General features: G+C 42.0%; 1 protein-coding gene across 6 annotated transcripts in view; it reads right to left on the reverse strand.

The window, feature by feature from the left end:
• Positions 1–23,273, reverse strand: part of LOC115225468 (E3 ubiquitin-protein ligase RBBP6) — a 121,910-nt gene that overhangs the window by 5,476 nt on the left and 93,161 nt on the right. For 5 of the 6 annotated variants that reach the window (XM_036514127.1, XM_036514130.1, XM_036514129.1 and 2 more), the window contains 2 exons: positions 21,293–21,397; positions 59–709 (listed from right to left, as the gene is read on the reverse strand). In XM_036514127.1, the coding sequence (XP_036370020.1) occupies positions 59–709; positions 21,293–21,397 (756 nt within the window). The remainder of the gene's footprint in view (positions 1–58; positions 710–21,292; positions 21,398–23,273) is intronic. The other variant, XM_029796422.2, reaches the window with a different exon arrangement.

A 23,273-nucleotide genomic window follows, 5' to 3' on the forward strand; every position in this document is an offset into this window, starting at 1 on the left:
ACAAGTAAAAGAGTGTATATATATAAATAACATATGTATAAACTAATGCAATCCTCACCTGTAGTAGTCTTCTGGCCGTTGAGGTGGTGTGTAGTGGGGAAAGCGGGGTGGGAATGGTCTTTCAGGTGGGGAGAAGCGTTTACCAGGCCCATGACTGCTGCTGTTGGCAGCACTGGTCCCTGCTGGGGCAGCTGTGGATCGTAGACTACGGTTGTATGATGGGGACCAATCTTTGCGATAAAATGGGTCTCTGGTAGAAATAGGGGCCAGAGGGGATCGGGTACGGCCTCTGCTACGGTAAGGGGGTGTTCGGCTTCTTCTGCTGCTGCGTCCAGGAGAGCGTGAGTGACGATGGTGATGGTGGTGGTGATGGTAGAAGGTGGATAGTGGAGAGCGTGACCGCGACCGGCTGCGGGATATCGAGCGCGACCTCGACCGGGACCTTGAGTACTTGCGAGCTGGCGTGTAGGAGCGCGAACGGGACCGTGATCTGGTGCGCGACCTGTAGCGTCGGCCCCGCGATGAAGCTGGTGGAGGGCCGCGCGAGCTGGACCGTGACCGCGACGATGATGAACCGCCCCTCGATGGCGATGAGGATCTGTATCGGCTACGGGAACGTGACCGTGACGACGACCTCGACCGATATGGTGACCTTGACAACGACCTCGGCGACCTGGAGTATGAACGACTGTTGGAACGACTCCTTGACCTGTAAATATATTGAAAGAGAACATTAGCATGGTCACTTTTAGTATAAATATACATGTATATACACACACACAGAAATAGACACCCATATACATACATCTAGATACAGGCAAGTTGTCACATGTACAGACATACTGTCACACACATAGACACTGTCACATCTAGACACAGCTATACACACTGACAAATACAGACACACTGTCACATACCTACAGACACACAATCAGACATCTATACACAAACATACCATCACAACTACAAATCACTACTTATCTAGCAACAATGTCACTGACACATATCTACAAATACACTGTACCAACAAAGTCACATTATCACACATCTACAAATACAGTTACATGCCTACTGTCACGCATTTACAAATACACTGTCACATATGTAGCAGCAATGTCACATACAGACACACCATCTCATCCACAAATACAGTTACAAAATTACTAACAACATTACAAACTGTTACACATATACAAATACACTGTCACCTGTCTACCAATTATATCACATATCTACCAACAATGTGACATACAGATACTATCACACATCTACAAATACTGTCACATACCTACCAAGGGATCTTTACCTTTTGACCGACAGATTTTAAAAAATATTTTTTTGTAATTAAACACTTTCAAACTTCGGACACTGGTAGAATGTGTCGTATAAAACATCTTTTACTCTTAGCATTTTTGAGAAAAACTTATATTTACGAAGTAATTTCACGTTAAAGTAGTCCTATTTCGGTAATTTCAACCAATCAATGACGTGTATTCAGCTGAATAAAATAACTGCCGTTGTTTGCCAACAACAACTATCGGTGGTGTATATTTCGTTTGTCACTGTTATTTATGACATCGTTTGTGCATTTGTACTGGTTTTAGTTTTAAGGTTTTAGGGTTAGGGTTTTAGAGTTAGGGTTAGAGTTTTGGAGAAAAATGAAAAGCGAAGCACAAATGATTATGGTGGTGCGATGAAGTAAACATGCTTCAGATAGACTCGTTTATTCATACAAACGTAACTGAAATGAAATATGTCATAATTAAGAGTGACAAACGAAATATACACTGCCAATAGTTGTTATTGACAAACAACGGCAGTAATTTTATTCAGCTGAATACATGTCATTGATTGGTTGAAATTACCGAAATACCACAACTTTAAAACAAAATAACTTCCAAAATACAGAATTTTCTCAACAACGCCAAGAGTAAAAGATGTTTTATGTGACACATTCTACCAGTGTCCGAAGTTTGAAAGTGTTTATAGTTACAAAAAATTATTTTCTATATCTGCCGGTCAAAAGGTAAAGACCTCTACCAAGAATGTCAAATACAGACACTGTCGCATCTATCAACAATGTCACATTTTCAAACACACTGATACATATTTACCAAGAACGTCAAATACAGGTACGTTGTTACACATCTAGAAATACACTGTGACGCTTACAGATAGACACACTACTCAAATGTGCTTATATTTTGATCAGGAAAATGTTTTCAGTTATTACCAAAAGCCACAGCAGGGCCATCGATCAGAAAAAAAAACAGAAATTTTTCTCACACAGAACATAAATACTAAACAACAAAACTACTAAAAATTAAATCTTTTTACTGTTAACCAACCAAAGACGATAACACAAAAGCAACAATGACACCAATAGCAACAACAGGAATAACGACAAGCCAATTGGTGGAAGTGGACCTTTCTGTAGTCAATTCCATAGAAACAACAGCCAAATCTCCCTCAAATCACACACCAAAGTCTCAATGGTGAAGTCACATACTGTGTGTGTGTATGTATACATATACGTATAAATGTTTGATTATACATATATGTATGTATGTATGTATGTATGAATGAATGTTTGAGTATATATATATATATGAATGTGTGTGTATACATGTATGTATGAATGTGTGTATACATATACACTTTTACTTGTTTCAGTCATTTGACTGCGGTCATGCTGGAGCACTGCTTTTGGTTGAACGAATTGACCCCAGGACTTATTCTTTGTAAGCCTAGTACTTATTCTATCGGTTACTTTTACCGAACCGCTAAGTTACGGGGACGTAAGCACACCAGCATCGGTTGTCGAGCGATGATGGGGGGGACAAACAAAGACACACACACACATATATATATATATATATATATATATATATACGATGGGCTTCTTTCAGTTTCCATCTACCAAATTCACCCACGAGGCTTTATTTGGCCCAAGGCTATAGTAGACGACACTTGCCCAAGGTGCCATGCAGTGGGAATGAACCCAGAACCATGTGGTTGGTAAGCAAGCTACTAACCACACAGCCACTCCTGTGCCTATATATACGTACAAATGTATGTGTATAGATATAAGAATGAATGTGTGTGTATACATCTGTATGAATGTGCATGTGTGTCTGTGTGTACACATGCACAGGTGTGGCTGTGATTGAGAAGCTAGCCTCCAATTATATGACCTTAGATTCAATCCCACTGTACAGTACCTTGGGCAAGTGTTTCCTACTATATCCCTAGACTGACCAAAGCCTTGTGAAAAGATTTGGTCGACAGAAACTGAAAGAAGCCTATCATATGTGTGTGTGTGTGTATATATACATATATATATATACATATAGGCGCAGGAGTGGCTGTGTGGTAAGTAGCTTGCTAAACAACCACATGGTTCCAGGTTCAGTCCCACTGCGTGGCATCTTGGGCAAGTGTCTTCTGCTATAGCCCCAGGCCGACCAATGTCTTGTGAGTGGATTTGGTAGACGGAAACTGAAAGAAGCCTGTCGTGTATATATATATATATATATATATATATATATATGTATGCGTGTGTGTTTGTGTGTCTGTGTTTGTCTCCCTAGCATTGCTTGACAACCGATGCTGGTGTGTTTACGTCCCCGTCACTTAGCGGTTCGGCAAAAGACACTGATAGAATAAGTACTGGGCTTACAAAGATTAAGTCCTGGGGTTGATTTGCTCGACTAAAGGCGGTGCTCTAGCATGGCCGCAGTCAAATGACTGAAACAAGTAAAAGAGTAAAGAGCAAAAAAGAGTATACATATATATATATATATATATATATATAGAGCCCATGCCTTCCACACCCTCAGGGTTGGCACCCTCAACGTTGGCACTCTGAAAGGTAGGTCTGGTGAGATAGTCGAGATGCTTGAACGGAGATGTGTGGATATATGTTGCATGCAAGAAATAAGGTGGAGAGGAGGATCAGCTAGGTTCCTCACAGGCAAGGAACGCAGGTACAAGATTTTCTGGGCAGGGAACACTGACGGGTTGGTGGCGTGGGTATACTTATCGCTGAGAAATGGGTAGATAAAGTAATTGAGGTAATCAGAGTAAGTGACAGAATACTTAAGATTAGATTAGTGCTTCATCATAGTTTAGCAACCATTATATCAGCCTATGCTCCTCAGTCGGGGCTACCCGATGGACAGAAAGACCGATTCTATGACACTCTACTGCAGACTACCTCATTGACGAACGACAGAGACCTTATCTTTGTGGCTGGTGACTTCAATGGTCACGTTGGACGACATGCTGGGGGCTTCCATGGCGTACATGGCGGCTATGCTATGGCTCCCGCAACGAGGAGGGAACCAGGCTGCTGGAGTTCTGCGATGCAAATAATCTTATGATTTGCAACACTAACTTCAGGAAACCTACCAGCCACCTAGTCACTTACCAATCGGGCCAACATACCAGCCAAATTGACTACATCCTTACAAGGCAAAGGGAGAGATGGCTGCTTATAAATGCCAAAACCTTCCCAGGTGAAGAATGTACCCCACAACATAGACTGGTAGTTAGTGACTTTAGGATCAGGACTAGGAGGACAACCAGAAGACGACAAATATGGAGAAGAAGGATCTGGAAGCTTAAAGATCCTGCAAATGGACAGAGATTTAGGGACATATTACTTGAAGCCTCTGACGAAGTAGAAGGGGATAGAGCATCACAGGGGGTAGAAGACAGCTGGACGTTTCTAAGGGACAACCTGCTGAGAGCCACTGACCAGATCTGTGGCTGGTGCAAAGTCCTAGAATAACGTGGTGGTGGAACAATATTGTAGACAGGGCTATTAGAGAAAAGAGACAGGCTTGGAAGGTCTGGAAAAATGGGGGTAGCAGGGAATTGTATCAGACTGCCAAAAGAGAAGCTAGGAGACAGGTTTATTTAGCCAGAGGGGAAGCAGATAAGAAAAAATTTGCCAATGTTCTGCGCCGTGAGGACCAAAGACTGGAGGTGTTTCGTGTTGCAAGACAGTGTGTGAGAGAGAATCGTGATGTGGTAGGAGAGAAGTGTGTTCGCATGGAAGATGGTTCACTTGCGCTAAATGAGGATGCAAAGAGAGAGGTCTGGAGATGCCACTATGAAAGGTTGCTGAATGAAGAAAATGAATGGGATAAAGAGAGTCTGCCGAATGTTGACCCAACAGAGGGACCAGCTATCCGAGTTGATAGTTCTGTGGTAGCTAAGGCAATTAGAAGCATGAAGACAGGGAAAGCCCCAGGCCCATCAGGAATCACTGCAGAGATGCTCAAAATGTCTGGTAGTGTCGGCTATAGCCTAGTCACCCATATAGTTAATCAGGTGATACACAAAGGGGTCATACCCAATGACTGGTGTAGCAGTATAATAGTCAACTGCTACAAAGGTAAAGGTGATGCCCTAGATACAAATAACTACAGAGGTATCAAGCTGTTGGACCAGGTGATGAAGGTTACGGAGAGGGTCATAGCCCAACTAATTAGAGAGAGAGTTAGTTTAGATGAGATGCAGTTTGGGTTTGTGCCAGGGAAAAGTACTACTGATGCTATATTCCTGGTAAGGCAGCTGCAGGAGAAATACCTAGCCAAAGATAAGCCCCTGTACCTGGCTTTTGTTGACATGGAGAAAGCCTTCGACAGGGTCCCCCGATCCCTTATCTGGTGGGCAATGAGAAAACTAGGGATAGATGAATGGTTAGTGAGAGCTGTGCGGGCCATGTATAGGGACACTGCTAGTAGGGTGAGGGTGGGAAACGAGTACAGTGAAGAATTCCGGGTAGAGGTAGGGGTCCACCAAGGCTCAGTACTCAGCCCCCTCCTATTTATCTTAGTCCTCCAGGCAATAACGGAGGAATTCAAGACAGGATGCCCTTGGGAGCTCCTCTATGCTGATGACCTTGCTCTAATTGCTGAGTCGCTATCAGAACTGGAGGAGAAGTTTCAGGTGTGGAAACAAGGATTAGAATCGAAGGGCCTCAGAGTCAATCTAGCTAAAACCAAAGTCGTAATCAGTAGGAAGGTAGACAAATCACAACACCTTCAGGTAGATGGCCCTGCTCGATCTGTAGAAAAGGTGTAGGTAGAAACTCTATAAGATGCACCAAGTGTAAGCTATGGACACATAAGAGATGCAGCAATGTCAAAGGAAGGCTAACTAGGAAGATGGTTTTTGTATGTGGCAGATGCTCAGGAACAATAAACACTGAAAATGCTCTGAGACCAACTTCCGTCACTTTCCAGGGAGAAAAACTAGAAATAGTTGATAGTTTCCGTTACCTAGGTGACCAAGTCAGCAGCGGGGGCGGGTGTGCTGAAAGTGTAACTGCTAGAGTAAGAATAGCTTGGGCAAAGTTCAGAGAGCTCTTACCTCTGCTGGTGACAAAAGGCCTCTCGCACAGAGTGAAAGGCAGACTGTATGATGCGTGTGTACGAACAGCCATGCTACATGGCAGTGAAACATGGGCCGTGACTGCTGAGGATATGCGTAAGCTCGCTAGAAATGAAGCCAGTATGCTCCGATGGATGTGTAATGCCGGTACTCACACTCGGCAGAGTGTAAGTACCTTGAGAGAAAAGCTGGACCTAAGAAGCATCAGTTGTGGTGTGCAAGAGAGACGTTTGCGCTGGTATGGTCATGTGGCGAGAATGGATGAAGGTAGTTGTGTGAAAAAGTGCCACACCCTAGCGGTTGAGGGAACCTGTGGAAGAGGCAGACCCAGGAAAACCTGGGACGAGGTGGTGAAGCACGACCTTCGAACTTTAGGTCTCACTGAGGAAATGACTAGAGACCGAGACCTCTGGAAGTGTGCTGTGCGCGAGAAGACCCAGCAGGACAAGTGAGTCCACAACCTGTGGCCTTCTACATGGGATGGAGCCAGCCTACGTATGCATACCTTCCCTTCTTGGGACACAAAACTCTACTTGTGAAGACGTGTTGAGGCAAGTGAGGATCAGAATCGAAATCGATCAATGGAAATTGCGGATGTGCTACCAGTGCCGGTGGCATGTCGAAACTCTGCTTGTGAAGACCCATTGAGGCAAGTGAGGATCAGAATCGAAATCGATCAATGGAAATTGCAGATGTGTTACCAGTGTCGGTGGCATGTAAGAGAACTTTCCGTTTCGCGACCGTTGCCAGCACCGCCCCGTTTCGTGTCCGTTGCCAGCCTCGCTGGCCCTCGTGCCGGTGGCACATAAAAAGCACCATCCGTTCATGGCCGTTTGCCAGCTCTGTCTGGCACCAGTGCGGGTGGCACGTAAAAAGCACCCACTACACTCACGGAGTGGTTGGCGTTAGGAAGGGCATCCAGCCGTAGAAACACTGCCAGATTTGACTGGGCCTGATGAAGCCTTCTGGCTTCACAGACCCCAGTAGAACCGTCCAACCCATGCTAGCATGGAAAACGGACGCTAAATGATGATGATGATGATGATGATATATAGGCGTAGGAGTGGCTTTATGGTAAGTAACTTGCTTACCAACCACATGGTTCTAGGTTCAGTCCCACTGCGTGGCACCTTGGGCAAGTGTCTTCTACTATAGCCTCGGGCCGACCAAAGCCTTGTGAGTGGATTTGGTAGACGGAAACTGAAAGAAGCCCATCATGTATGTATGTATGTATATATATGCGCGTTTGTCCCCCCAACATCGCTGGTGTGTTTACGTCCCTGTAACTTAGCGGTTCGGCAAAAAAGAGACCGATAAAATAAGTACTAGGCTTACAAAGAATAAGTCCTGGGGTCGATTTGCTCGACTAAAGGTGGTGCTCCAGCATGACCACAGTGAAATGACTGAAACAAGTAAAAGAGTAAAGAGTATGTCTATAACTGGTATTCTGTTGGTTATGTCGATGAGGGTTCCAGCTGATTTGATCAACAGAACAACTCGCCCATGAAATCAATGTCCAAGTGGCTGAGTAACCCACAGACACGTGTACCCTTAATATATCTCTTGAGGAGATTCAGGGCAACACAATGTGACAAGGCTGGCCCTTTTGAATTTATACGTACAACTCATTTTTGCCTGCTGAGTGGGCTGGAGCAATGTGGAATAAAGTGTCTTGCTCAAGGACAACCCAAAAACTGACATTCCATTAATTACGATAACGAGGGTTCCAGTTGACCGGATTAATGGAACTGCCTGCTTGTGAAATTAAAGTGTAAGTGACTGAGTGCTCCACAGACATGCATACCTATTTCTTTACTAAGGGGGCTAAACACAGAAGGGGCAAACAAGGACAAACAAATGGATTAAGTCGACTACATCGACCCCAGTGCGTAACTGGTACTTAATTTGTCGACCTCGGTGGAATTTGAACTCAGAACGTAACGGTAGATGAAATACCGCTAAGCATTTTGCTCAGCATGCTAACGTTTCTGAAACAGAGGGGACAAAGGACAGACAAAGGGATTGAGTCGATTACATCGACCCCAGTGAGTAACTGGTACTTAATCTATCGACCCCGATAGGATGAACAGCAAAGTCGACCTCGGTGGAATTTCACCTCAAAACATAAAGACAGATGAAATATCGCTAAGTATTTCGCCGCCGTGCTAACATTTCTTATTTCTCTATTGCCCACAAGGAAATAAACATAGAGGAGACAAACATGGACAGATAAAGGGATTGAGTCGATTATATCGACCCCCAGTGCGTAACTGGTACTTAATTTATCGACCCCGAAAGGATGAAAGGCAAAGTCGACCTCAGTAGAATTTGAACTCAGAATGTAACGGTAGACGAAATACCGCTAAGCATTTCACCCAGTGTGCTAACGTTTCTTATTTCTTTATTGCCCACGAGGGGCTAAACATAGAGGGGACAAACAAAGACAGACAAAGGGACTAAGTCGATTACATTGGCCCCAGTGTGCAACTGGTACTTAATTTTAATTTTCCCCGAAAGGATGAAAGGCAAAGTTGACCTTGGTGGAATTTGAACTCAGAACGTAATGGCAGACGAAATACATATATATATTTCTTTATTACCCACAAGGACGCAACTGGTACTTATTTAATCGACCCCGAAAGGATGAAAGACAAAGTCGACCTCAGTGGAATTTGAACTCAGAACATAACAGCAGACGAAATACCGCTAAGCATTTCGCCCAGCGTGCTAACATTTCTGCCAGCTGCCACCAATGTAAGTTCTCAGGGAGATTCAGTGTGACACAGTATGTGACAAGGCTGGCCCCTTTGACTTACAGGTACAACTAATTTTTGCCAGCTGAGTGGACTGGAGCAATGTGAAGTAAAGTGTCTTGCTTAAGGACACAGTGTGCTGCCAGGAATTGAACTCTTGACCTCATGACTATGAGCTGAACACCCTAAGCACTGAGCCCATGTAACTCCACTTTTTACATACTAATGTAAGGATGTAACATGCTAATGATATGCAAATCAGGTCTCACAACCTCTTTCTGATGACCATGTTTCTTATACTCACCTGTTGTTTGGGAGCTTGCTCTAGCATGCCATCACTACCTTTGTTTTATCTTTCCTACAGCAAGACACCTGTGCTTGCCCCTCTATCATACTCTAGCCTTTTAACACCTGGCATACACCCACCCAGCTGCACCTGTGTTCCTTGACAGTTTGCTCTCGGACCCTATCACAACCTTCCTTTAATCTCCCCTACAGCAACACACCTGTGCTTGCCCCTCTATCAAACTCTAGCCTTTTAACACCTGGCATACACCCACCCAGCTGCACCTTTGTTCTTTGACAGTTTGCTCTAGGACCCTATCACAACCTTCCTTTAATCTCCCCTACAGCAACACACCTGTGCTTGCCCCTCTATCATACTCTAGCCTTTTAACACCTGGCGTACACCCACCCAGCTGCATCTTTGTTCTGGTCTTGGACCCTATCACAACCTTCCTTTTATCTTCTCTACAGCAACACACCTGTGCTTGCCCCTCTGTCATGCTTTAGCCTTTCAAAATTCAGCATACAACCACCCACCTGTACCTTTGTTCCTTACTCCAGCATCCTATCACAACCTTCTTTTTACCTCCTTCAACCATGTATCTCCTCTATAGCAACATACCAGCACTCGCCCGTCTATCACCTGGCACACAGCCACCCACTTGCACATTGTTCCCTGAGGGTGTTTGCTCTAGCACCCCATAACTACTCTCCTCTTAACTGTATATATAAATGGCAGAATATGTGTGTGTGTGTGTGTGTACATGAATGTAATTTATGCACATCCACAAATCAGCATGCATGTGGGCTCCCATTTTAGGAGGACATTTGTCATGACCCTAGCTGTATTTTCGTCAACTTATTTTTCCCCAGAGGCACAAGCGAATAGCAGTAAAAATAAATTTTCTACCAAAACTTTTAACAATTTTCAAGTCGGAGAAATCACCATTATTTGCAAACAAGAGTTAAGTCCCCTTCTAACAACGAGTAGGTTTTTGTTAAGACCTTTGTTGGGGTTTTTTTCCATCGGGGAAAAGTGTTTTGTTGATATATGGGCAACACACACACGAACATGTATGCATACAAAAAACAAGTATGCAATAGGTGTACGTACGTACGTACGTGTGTGTGTGTATGTGTGTTGCCCCCACATATATATATATATATATATATATGCTCGATGGCACGTTAAACACACCATTCGAGTGTGATCATTACCCGCGTTGCCTTACTAGCACTTGTGCTGATGGCACGTGTAAAAAAACATTCGAGCAAAGTCATTGCCAGTGCTGCTGGACTGGCTCCTGTGTAGGTGGCACATAAAAAGCACCATTTGAGCGTGGCCATTACCAGTACCACAAAACTGGCACATAAAAGCACCTACTACACTCTCGGAGTGGTTGGCGTTAGGAAGGGCATCCAGCTGTAGAAACTCTGCCAGATAAGATTGGAGTCTGGTTCGCCAGACCTCAGTCAAATCGTCCAACCCATGCTTGCATGGAAAGCGGACGTTAAACAATGATGATGATGATGATATATATAAACTAATTTCAACAGATTTCGCCCAAATTTGACATCGATGTTACTTAGTTTGGTTTAAAATATAGAACTTGATTAGCTTAATAATCCTAACTTAATCCCGGGCAAAGCCAGGTTATACTGTTAGTCTCCTCTATAACAAGACACCTGTGCTTGTTCCTCTATCACACTTTAAAACCACCCACCTCCTACTTGCCCTCCCAAATACTTCCTCCTAGTAGTGAAACCTTTATTTCCCTTTTTCCCTGTCTTGCAAGTTACATGGCAACCTCACCAGTGCTGGTGGCATTAAAAACAAAAGGCACCCAGTCCACACTCTCTAAAGTGGTTGGCCTTAGAAGGGCATCCAACCAGAGAAACGATGCCAATGATGACATCACCAGTTCCCTGTCAGACACTGACTTTGCTGACGACATCACTCTTATCAGTGATTCTCTCTCCAATGCCCAGTCTCTTTTACAATCTCTCGAACAAGCCTCAAATTGTGTAGGTCTTTACCTCAATGAGGCCAAGACTGAATATATAAACAAGTGCCTGTCCAACAGTGATTGCATCATCCATACTCTCAACAATGCGCCCTTAAATATGGTTTCTGATTACAAATACCTTGGGTCATACATATCATCATCTAGAAAAGACTTTCTAACTAGAAAGGGTATGGCCTGGTCAGCCTGTAATGACATGCATAAGATCTGGTCATCAAATCTAAGTAGAGACTTCAAACTTGAAATCTTCAAAGCCACAGTCAAACCAATTCTACTGTATGGCTCAGAAACCTGGACGTTATCAAAGAAGCTTGAGAGGCGGTTGAATGGAACCTACACTCGCCTCCTTATGAGAGCTCAAAATCTCTCGTGGAAGCGTCATCCAACCAAAATGCAAATATATGGGAAACTACGACCTATGTCATTTCTTGTGAAAGGTAGGAGAGTCCAGTTTGCTGGACATTGTTGTAGAGCTGAAAACGAGGTAATTTCTACTGTTCTCCTCTGGAAGCCATCTGCTCGCGATACCAGAGGGCGCACACTCTCCTACCCTGATGTAATCTCCAGGGATACAGGCATCCAGCAACAGGACCTCCGTAATGCCATGATGTACCGTGAAGTCTGGCGTAGCATGGTAAATTCCACAGTCGAACAATGATGATGATGAGTTCCCTGTCAAACCATCCAACTCATGCCAGCATGGGAGGTGGATGAGGATGCCAATGATGAAGAAGATAATGTCACATGAAATTTGGAGAATCCTAGAAAAGTGCCCCACAATCCCTTTATTGGGAGCAAGAGCCTAGATGCTTATAAAAAAACTAAGATTGAAGCTGAATGGAACTCACACCTGAATGCTAAAAGCTGTCCTTAAACATATTTTGTAGAACTCATTTCCCCAAGAAACAGCTGAATGGAGATCTCCTGCCTGCTTCCACTATCATAAGGGAAAGGCACTTGTGGTTTGGGGGACAAGCTGGGACAAGAGCTGGCAAGAGCTTGCTATAAATGCCAAAGCATGGCCACACTTGAACAGGTCACCCAAACTTCCATCTGAATGTTAAGTGCAGCCAAAACATATTTTGTAGAACTCATTCCACCAAGAAACAGCTGCATGGAGATCTGCTTATTTCCAACAACATAAGGGAAAGGCACTTGTGGTTTGGGGGACAAGCTGGGACAAGAGCTGGCAAGAGCTTGCTATAAATGCCAAAGCATGGCCACACTTGAACAGGTCACCCAAACTTCCATCTGAATGTTAAGTGCAGCCAAAACATATCTCGGAGAACTCACGCCAAGAAACAGCTGCATGGAGATCTGCTTAGTTCAACCATTATACAGGAAAGGCACTTGTGCTTTGGGGGACATCGCTGGGAAGCTAAACAAGAGCTGGCAACTGACCTACGGCTATGGATGCTAAAGTATGATCGTACTCGAGCAGGTCATCCAAACACATTATGCAAATGAATTCATCAAAGACACTGGATATCTCCCTAAAGACCTCCCTCAACTAATGCCGGACCAAGATGGATGATGTATGTAGATCAACTCACCAGGGACCCTGGATGTCCCCTTGAAGACCTCCCTCAACTAATGCAGGACTGAGATTGATGGTATGTTTAGGTAGAAAGGTGAAGATAGGCAAAGTGAGGTGGGAATGTATTCAGAATGCAAACAGACATAAGAGAAAGCCACAAAGTGTGATGCATAATGTAAGGGAAAGGCATTTGTGCTTTGGGGGACATTGCTGACAAGGTAAACAAGAGCCGGGAAGTGACCTGCTGCTATGGATGCTAAAGCATGATCGTACTCCAACTGGTCGTCTAATACAACTCAGAGACACTGGCTGCCTCTCTGAAGATCTCCCTCAACTGAGGCAATGGTAGAGTCAATCCTTTTATGTGGAGCAACAGCCAAGGCACTTGCCAAAAAACTGTAATCCAAGGTGGAGAGAACTCATTCCACCAAGAAACAGCTACATGGAGATCTGTTTATTTCCACCATTATAAGGGAAAGGAACTTATGCTTTGTGGGACCTTGCTGGAAAGCTAAACAAGAGCTGGCAACTGACCAACCTATTGCTATGGATGCCAAGGCATGGCCATACTCAAGCAGGTCATCCAAACACATTATGCAGATGAACTCATCAAAGACACTGGATATCTCCCTAAAGACCTTCCTCAACTAATGCTGGACCAAAATGGATGATGTGTGTAGCTTAAAACTGTCCAAGCAATAGCTTACCAAAATTGAGTTAACTCTATCCTTACATGTCAAAGTCACATGCGCAGGATTCAATACTCAATTCCAGAGCAGTAGAAATTAACCAGTGCATAACTGGTACTTATTTCATTCACTCTGAATGACGAAGTCAGCCTTTGCAGAATTTGAACTCGGAATGTAATATTAGATGAAATGTTGCAAAACATTTTGCCCAACATGGTAATGACTTTGCCAGCTCACTGCTTTAATAATAATAATAATAATCCTATCTATTATAGGCACAAGGCCTGAAATTTTGAGGGAAGGGACTAGTTGATTACATCAACTTCAGGTTTTCACTGGGTCTTAATTTATCGACCCCAAAAAGATGAAAGGCAAAGTCAACCTTGGTGGAATTTGAACTCCGAATGTAGCGATGGGTGAAATACCACTAAGCATTTTGCCTAGTGTGCTAACAATTCTGCCAGCTCACTGCCTTAATAATAAAAATAAGGGTTTCAAATTTTGCCACAAGGGCAGCAATTTTGGGGGAAGGGACTTGTCGATTACATCAACCTTAGTGTTTCACTGGTACTTAATTTATCAACCCTGAAAGGATGAGAGGTAAAGGTCGACCTCAGTAGAATTTTAACTCAGAATCTAAAGACAGACAAAATGCAGCTAAGCATTTCGCCCATCAATGCTAACGATTCTGCCTTAATAATAATTGCCCTGATGCAGTACCAGGCAGTGGCTCACATGGCTTCTGATCTTAACTGATTGGAGTGCTATCATGTACATTGTTTTGTCTTGGTATAAAAGATGGGCTACAGCAAATATTCTGCTCAATACCACAGATTTGCTTGTCAGTTGTTTGACCTTAACCAGTTGAGCATGTCCCCTTAGTGGCTGACGATATGTGCATCTCTGATCACGAGCAGAAGTAGTGGGGGAGCATCATAGCCATGTGTCGAGAGGGATTCTTTGGGGTTTGAATAATACACCTTTGGAAACATGAGTGGCTTGTTCAACATCCTTAAACAATCCTTATTCAGAGACCTTTTGAGCAGGATGGGTTACTCGACCAGAAAATTCTAACTGGGCCCCACTTGCAAGGTCATGCACTGTTTATCTTGATATGAGATCACCATGTCGCGCACATATGGTTGTGATGCATGTGCCTGGTGCACCTTTATCAGACGGGTAGTCATGATGGGTACATTGGGCTTCATATATTTGTACCCCAATGTCACTTTGATAGCATGCATTGCTCTCTCAATAATAATAATAATAATAATATTAATAATATTAAAAATGGCATAAGGCCAGAAATTTGGCAGATGGGACAGTTAAATTAACCCCATTACTTTTAATCAACCAGCCTGCCACTCCCATAATAGCAATAACAACAACAATAATAATATAGTTATAATAATGATAACGACTCTTCGTTGGCCACAAAAACATTTTGCACAATAATAACAACAATGTTTCATTTAATACTGTTGATGACGATGACGATAACGATGATGTGCATTCACTTCTAAGTGTTAATTAGGTAAGGGTCATAGTTCATTACGACAAAGCATATGTATTTTTGGGTCCTTAATTTTTGACCCCTTGATGGATAAAAAGATAATAGGGACTGATGCAGGGATTGAACTGATGATGTGCATTGTAGTTGCACAGGCATAGTAAGACGTTTACTTCCCAACCACACAGTTCCAGGTTCAGTCCCACTGCATGGCACCTCTTGGGCAAGTGTCTCCTACTATAGCCTAGCACTGACTGAAACCGTGTGAGTGGATTTGATAGACAGAAACTGAGAGAAACTCCTCATATATATGAGGGGGATGGGTCTGTCCCCTGCTAATAGCTGACAACCGGTGTTGGTATGTTTACATCCCTGTAACTCAGATAGAATAAGTACCAGGCTTAACAATAATAAGTACTGGAAGCAAGTCATTTCTCAAAAAATTCTTAAAGGCAGTGCCCCGATGTGCCACACAGTGGGACTGAACCCAGAACCACGTGGTTGGGAAGTAAGGTTCTTACCACACAGCCATAACTGTCAGGTTGCTGTCACATGAGAAACCTTTGACTTTCTTATATCCGTACGTGGCCGTTGCCAGCGCCGTCCCGACTGGCCTCCGTGCCGGTGGCACGTAAAAAGCACCATCCGATTGTGGATATTTGCAGCCTCGTCTGGCCTCTGTGCCGGTGGCACGTAAAAAGCACCCACTACACTCACGGAGTGGTTGGCGTTATGAAGGGCATTCAGCTGTAGAAACACTGCCAGATCAGACTGGGCCTGGCGCAGCCTTCTGGCTTCCCAGACCCCAGTTGAACCATCCAACCCATGCTAGCATGGAAAACGGACGTTAAACGATGATGATAAAAGGGCATTTTGAACCCAATATTATCTACTTCAAGTACAGAGAAACAACAGGGCAATGCCATTAGTAAGAGAGGTTGTGAGGGTTGCCTGAGATAAACCAGCACATCATCTACAGCAAGCTCCTCAATTAAAAACAATTTATACGTCTATATACTGTCAGGTCAGTCTTGATCCAGTAGAAGCATATTCAAAGATGTTCCAGCTGTGACTGTCCCATCTGTTATTCAGACATAAGTGCAGGAGTGGCTGTGTGGTAAGTAGCTTGCTTACCAACCACATGGTTCCGGGTTCAGTCCCACTGCGTGGCACCTTGGGCAAGTGTCTTCTGCTATAGCCTTGGGCCAACCAAAGCCTTGTGAGTGGATTTGGTAGACGGAAACTGAAAGAAGCCCATCGTATATATGTATATATAGATGTGTGTGTGTGTCTTTGTGTGTCTGTGTTTGTCCCCACAACATTGCTTGACAACCAATGCTGGTGTGTTTACGTCCCCATTACTTATCGGTTCGGCAAAAGAGACCGATAGAATAAGTACTGGGCTTACAAAAGAATAAGTCCCGAGGGTCGAGTTGCTCGACTAAAGGTGGTGCTCCAGCATGGCCACAATCAAATGATTGAAACGAGTAAAAGAGTAAAAGAGAGAGTATAGTCTATCTAAACACATGGGTTGGTGGGGGGGAGGGATTTCACCTGAGTGGTGCAAAGGTGTCATCCACCAGGAGTAGTCAGGAATCACCAATAAATGGTGGATGCAGTGATGCTGTTACACTGCATCTCCCCACAACTACTACTACTCCTACAACAATATCTTTGGTACTGTGTGGGGACGGGCATCTCAATGAACAGACCCAACATTTCCTCTGTGTCGCAAAAGGCAGCCAAAAGTGGTTGAGGTAAGACTTTTCCTCTGACCTCTTAAAACCCTCATCAGCAACGACTACCCAAAACAGCCCCATGGGTTGGCGGGTTTTCACCTGAGGGGTGCAGAGGAAGAAGTCATCCGCCAAGGGTAATAGGGAAGAGTAGCCAAGAGTAAGGTGGCGAGCTGGCAGAAACATTAGCACGCCGGACAAAATGCTTAGCAGTATTTCGTCAGCCGTTACGTTCTGAGTTCAAATTCTGCCAAGGTCAAATTTGCCTTTCATCCTTTCGGGGGGGTCGATTAAATAAGTACCAGTTACACGCTGGGGTCGATATAATCGACTTAATCCGTTTGTCTGTCCTTGTTTGTCCTCGCTGTGTTTAGCCCCTTGTGGGTAGTAAAGAAATAGGTATTTCGTCTGCCATTATGTTCTGAGTTCAAATTCCGTCGAGGTCAACTTTGCCTTTCATCCTTTCGAGGTCGATAAATTAAGTACCAGTTATGCAGTGGGGTCGATGTCATCGACTTAGGCCCTTTGTCTGTCCTTGTTTGTCCTCTCTATGTTTAGCTCCTTGTGGGCAATAAAGAAATAAGGGTAATAGGGAATCACCAACAAAGGGTGGATGCAGTGACACATTGTTACAGTGCATTCCTCCATATTACTATGGCCCCTACTACAATGTCCTTTGCAGTGTGGGAAGCAGCATGCCAAAGAAAAGACCCAACATTTCCTCTGTGTCGCAAAAGGTAGCCAAAAGGGGTTGAGGTAAGATTTGCCCTCTGACCTCTTAAAAACCTCACCAGCAACAACTACCCAAAACAGACCCATGAGTAGGAGGCTTATCACCTGAGGGATGCAGCGGAAGAAGTCATCCGCCAAGAGCAATAGGGAATCACCAACAAATGGTGGATGCAGACTTGTGAGTGATTTTAGTAGACAGAAACTGAAAGAGGCTTGTCATATATATATATACGACAAGCCTCTTTCAGTTTATATATATATATATAGTGGCTGTGTGGTAAGTAGCTTGCTAACCAACCGCATGGTTCCGGGTTCAGTCCCACTGCGTGGCATCTTGGGCAAGTGTCCCGGGCCGACCAATGCCTTGTGAGTGGATTTGGTAGACGGAAACTGAAAGAAGCCTGTCGTATATATGTATGTATGTATGTGTGTGTGTGTGTATATATATATATGTATGTGTGTGTGTGTGTGTGTGTGTGTGTGTGTGTATGTCTCCCTAGCATTGCTTGACAACCGATGCGGGTGTGTTTACGTCCCCGTCACTTAGTGGCTCGGCAAAAGAGACCAATAGAATAAGTATTGGGCTTACAAAGATTAAGTCCTGGGGTCGATTTGCTCAACTAAAGGCGGTGCTCCAGCATGGCCGCAGTCAAGTGACTGAAACAAGTAAAAGAGTAAGAGTATATATATTACAAATAAGAAAATGGAGAAACAAATTAGTTGGTTTATCAGCTTTAGGATATTAGAATGTTGACTTGTTTATTTAACAAAACGAGAACCATAATACCCTAAAGCTGATAAACCAACTAAATTGTTTCTCCATTTTCTTATTTGTAATCTTTATATATAAAATTTAAGTTGTGTGTGTGAGACTCTGTCTCCTCCGATTTAGATTCCTAACTACTCCCACATTTTGCGGTGCAGTTTAACCGGGTATCTTATAGTCGTCATTCATATCGAGCCCTTCTGGGTATTAGCGCGCGTCTACGATGAGTCTACGATTTAAAAAAAATTTACCATCATTTTTCAGCATTTTTAATGATTTTTGCTCGGGTTATATAAGGGAAGTAACTCTCTAAAAATGCTTATATAGTTATTTCCCTGACAAACCCGAGCAACGCCGGGCGATACTGCTAGTTAATGGTAAAATATTACGGATTTTTGTCAGTGAACAGGTCGCGGTCTTAAAGCGACGAAAATATTTCGATAAAATTAAACTTAAATGTTGAAGTGAATCGAACGGCTTTTGTGTTTCTTAAATGGCTTATAAACACCTTCCATGCTGCAATTGTTTTCGTTTCAGCACACGATCTCAGATCAAATCACTTGCTATGCAAGTACATCTCCGTATTTCTTTACCTTCACCCATTTAATACAATAAGTTAATTGCATTGCAATTAAAAACACTTGTGTATTAATAATTTGGGTATTATACCAACAGTATAATGGATAAGTATTATCCCTTAGTGGGTTGTAGGTTGGATCCACAACCCCTAACTTACTTGGTGTTATATATATATATATGGCGCAGGAGTGGCTGACTGGTAAGTAGCTTGTTTACCAACCACATGGTTCCGGGTTCAGTCTCACTGCGTGGCACCTTGGGCAAGTGTCTTCTGCTATAGTCTCGGGCCGACCAAAGCCTTATGAGTGGATTTGGTAGACGGAAACTGAAAGAAGCCCGTCGTATATATGTATATATATGCGTGCGTGTGTTTGTGTGTGTCCCCTAGCATCGCTTGACAACCGATGCTGGCGTGTTTATGTCCCCGTTACTTAGCAGTTCGGCAAAAGAGACCAATAGAATAAGTACTGGGCTTACAAAAGAATAAGTCCCCGGGTCGAGTTGCTCAATTAAAGGTGGTGCTCCAGCATGGCCGCAGTCAAATGACTGAAAAGAGTAAAAGAGATATGCGTGTGTGTGTCTGTGTTTTTCCCCCTCCATTGCTTGACAACCAATGCTGGTGTGTTTACGTCCCCCATAACTAAGCAGTTCAGCAAAAGAGACTGATAGAAATAAGCACTAGGTTTACAAAGAATAACTCCTGGGGTCGATTTGTTCAACTAAAGGTGGTGCTCCAGCATGGTCACAGCTAGATGACTGAAGCAAATAAAAGAATGTCTGTGGTGTACTCAGCCACATGCACAGTAATTTCATAAGCTGGATTAATATCATGATCGGATCAACTGGAACCCTCGTTGTCAGAACCGATGGAGTGCCATTAACCCTTTCGTTACCATATTTATTTTGAGATGTTCTGGGTTTCTTTCAATTAATTTTAAATATAACAAAGAATTTAGTAAAATAACTTTGTTATCATTAAGCTAGTATTAGGAACATAAATTGTGACTAAGGTTTGCTGGAAGATTTTAATTCAGTATTTATGAAAACAAGACATTTGTACTACAGAGCCAGAGGCGGTTTCAGCGGGGTTGATATTAAAAGGGTTAAGAATTGTTTCTCTATTATATATCTTAACCCCTTTGTTACCATATTTCTGTTGAGATGCTCTGTGTTTCTTTCAATTAATTTTAAATATAACAAACTATTTAGTAAAATAACTTATCATGCAGCTAGTGTTAGGAACATAAATTGTGGCTAAGGTTTGGTGGAAGATTTTGGTTCAAAACTTATGAAAACAAGACATTTGTACTACAGAGCCAGAGGCGGTTTCAGCCGGGTTGGTAATGAAAGGGTTAAGGTAGGAGTGGCTGTGTGGTAAGTAGCTTGCTAACCAACCACATGGGTCCGGGTTCAGTCCCACTGCGTAGCATCGCGGGCAAGTGTCTTCTGCTATAGCCTCGGGCCGACCAAAGCCTTGTGCGTGGATTTGGTAGACGGAAATTGAAAGCCTGTCGTATATATATATATATATATATATATATATATATATATATATGTATGTATGTATGTATGTATGTATGTATGTATGATGTATGTATGTATGTATGTGTATATGTTTGTGTGTCTGTGTTTGTCCCTCTAGCATTGCTTGACAACCGATGCTGGTGTGTTTACGTCCCCGTCACTTAGCAGTTCGGCAAAAGAGACCGATAGAATAGGTACTAGGTTTATTACAAAGAAAAAGTCATGAGGTCGATTTGCTCGACTAAAGGCGGTGCTCCAGCATGGCCGCAGTCAAATGACTGAAACAAGTAAAAGAGTAAAAGAGAATAGTAAGTTGACAGAATTGCTACCATGTCCATTAAGATGCTTAACGACAACTTGTTTGTCTTTATGTTCTGAGTTCAAATTCCGTTGAGGTCGACTTTTCCTTTTGTCCTTTTAGGATCAAGAACTGAAGTGGATGTAACTGACTAGTTTGCTACCCCCAAAGTTTCAGGCCTTGAGCCTGTAGTTTTAGGGATCATTTATAGTTTTATCTACTTCGAGTTCTGAAGTTACAAACAAATTGTTTCACGTTCTCTCGTTGTTTCGAGCAAAAATATATAAATATATAAAATACGTATAAAAAATAGGCATGGAAAGAATGTAAGTAATGAAAATACCAATAAATACCAATTAATTAATTAAATAAAAAAAAAAAAGATACGGTAAAATGAACAACATCAACAACAACAACAATAACAACAACAACAACGGCAACAACAGCAACCACAGACCTGGAGGAGGATAAGGTATAATTGAGATCCACTTGTCTACGCTTCTGTTCCTGTCGAAATTCCATTAGCTCCCGAGCGAAATCATCGAAGGGATCGGATTTCTTCCTGAAATCAGGAACCGACATTATAACGGACAGCCACCACCAGCACCACCACCACCACCACCATCGCCACCACCACCGCGACTTAACATCACTTACCCACCACTTGACCAAAGAGCTATACCAAGCTACTGACCAACCAACCTACCTACCAACCTACCTACCTACACGACTGCTGCTGCTGCTGCCGCCGCAGTAGCCTACACTTCAATGTACACACGCACACACACACACATGCAGTCATATCCACATACAAGCTGACCACACCCTTATAAAATATTTGCACTTGCATACCTTCATACATGTACATATATATATATATATATATATATATATATATATATATATATGTATATATATATATTTATATATATATATATATATTATATTATATTAAATTAGAGACAAAACCACTATTATGCAAATCAAACAATGAAAAACTTAAGCCAATACATAAGATTAATTTATATTATATAACAAAATATATAACAAAATGCAACTCAAAAATTTGAAGATGTTAGCAGGCATGAAACGATCGTAGTGTGATATTAATTATATTTTTTTAATAATTTTGTTATATATTTAAATAATATAAATTAATCATATGTATTGGCTTAAGTTTTTCATTGTTTGATTTGCATAATAGTGGTTTTGTCTCTAATTTAATATAATATAATATTTTACTATAAAATTGGATTCAATCCTAAATCTGATTTTTCCCTGTAAGTTTGGATTTATTCCCTAATATTTTATTATATATATATATATATATATATATATATATATATATACATGTACTAACATATATCAATAAATATGTAAGCATATATGTATGGGTGTATGCATGCATACATATGTATATATGTATGTATATCCATGTGTATATATATGTGTATGTGTATATATAATTATTTAAAACAGTCGGATTTGGTCCCCTGCAGCTTAGTTTCATAGCCTTACTATAGGAACCTAGCTAATTGGACTCAGGTGTGTGTGTGTGTGTGTGTGTATACATATATGTGTGTGTGTGTGTGTGTATATATATATATGTATATGTGTGTGTGTGTGTGTGTGTGTATATATATATATATATATATATATATATATATGTATGTGTGTATATATATATACACACATGTACACACGTGTGTGTGTTACTTGTATCTACACAGTAATAAAGAAAACTGCTTATTAATTAGTTAGGAGTATGTAACTTTCACTAAAAGAAAGCAATTATTCAAGTCTATACTGTCAAGAAAATACATAAAAATTCCAATATATTTTTATCAAAATGTGGCTTTCCAACTTCTTTTATCACTGACTTCAACTACAGAAAACTAATTTTAACTCAATGCAAGACAATGTTCTTTCTTTCTCTCTCTCTCATACATTTAGAACTTCAACTTGAAATCTTTTATACATTTCTGATAATTCTTTTGCAGTAGCTTGCACTCTTCATACTATCATAGTTCATATGATGAATGACAATAAAAAAATCTGTTTTCTGTCTCGATATATCTGTAATTGTATGTTTATATCGGTTATTAATACTGAAATGTACAAAAATATATCTGTATATATGAAAGTGTGTGTGTGTGAGGGGTGCTTGTGTGTGTGAATATATATACAGAGTCGGCCAAAAAATGTATACACACTTTTTATATAGGAAAAAATCTGTATAAATATTATAATTCAGTGTTATTGCAATTTGATAAAATGATATATTCATATTTATAGGGGTACTTATACCAAGTTAAATATCTATACAAATTTTTCCTTTTCTCAAGTACATACCGTAAATCCTCAAGTATAGTCCGCCCTTGAGTATAATACGCAGGGGATTTTTAGGGGACTGTACCTCTGAAAAGCCTAAACCTTGT

Source organism: Octopus sinensis, linkage group LG27 (assembly GCF_006345805.1).
Source record: "Octopus sinensis linkage group LG27, ASM634580v1, whole genome shotgun sequence".
NCBI classification, from domain to species: Eukaryota; Metazoa; Mollusca; class Cephalopoda; order Octopoda; family Octopodidae; genus Octopus; species Octopus sinensis.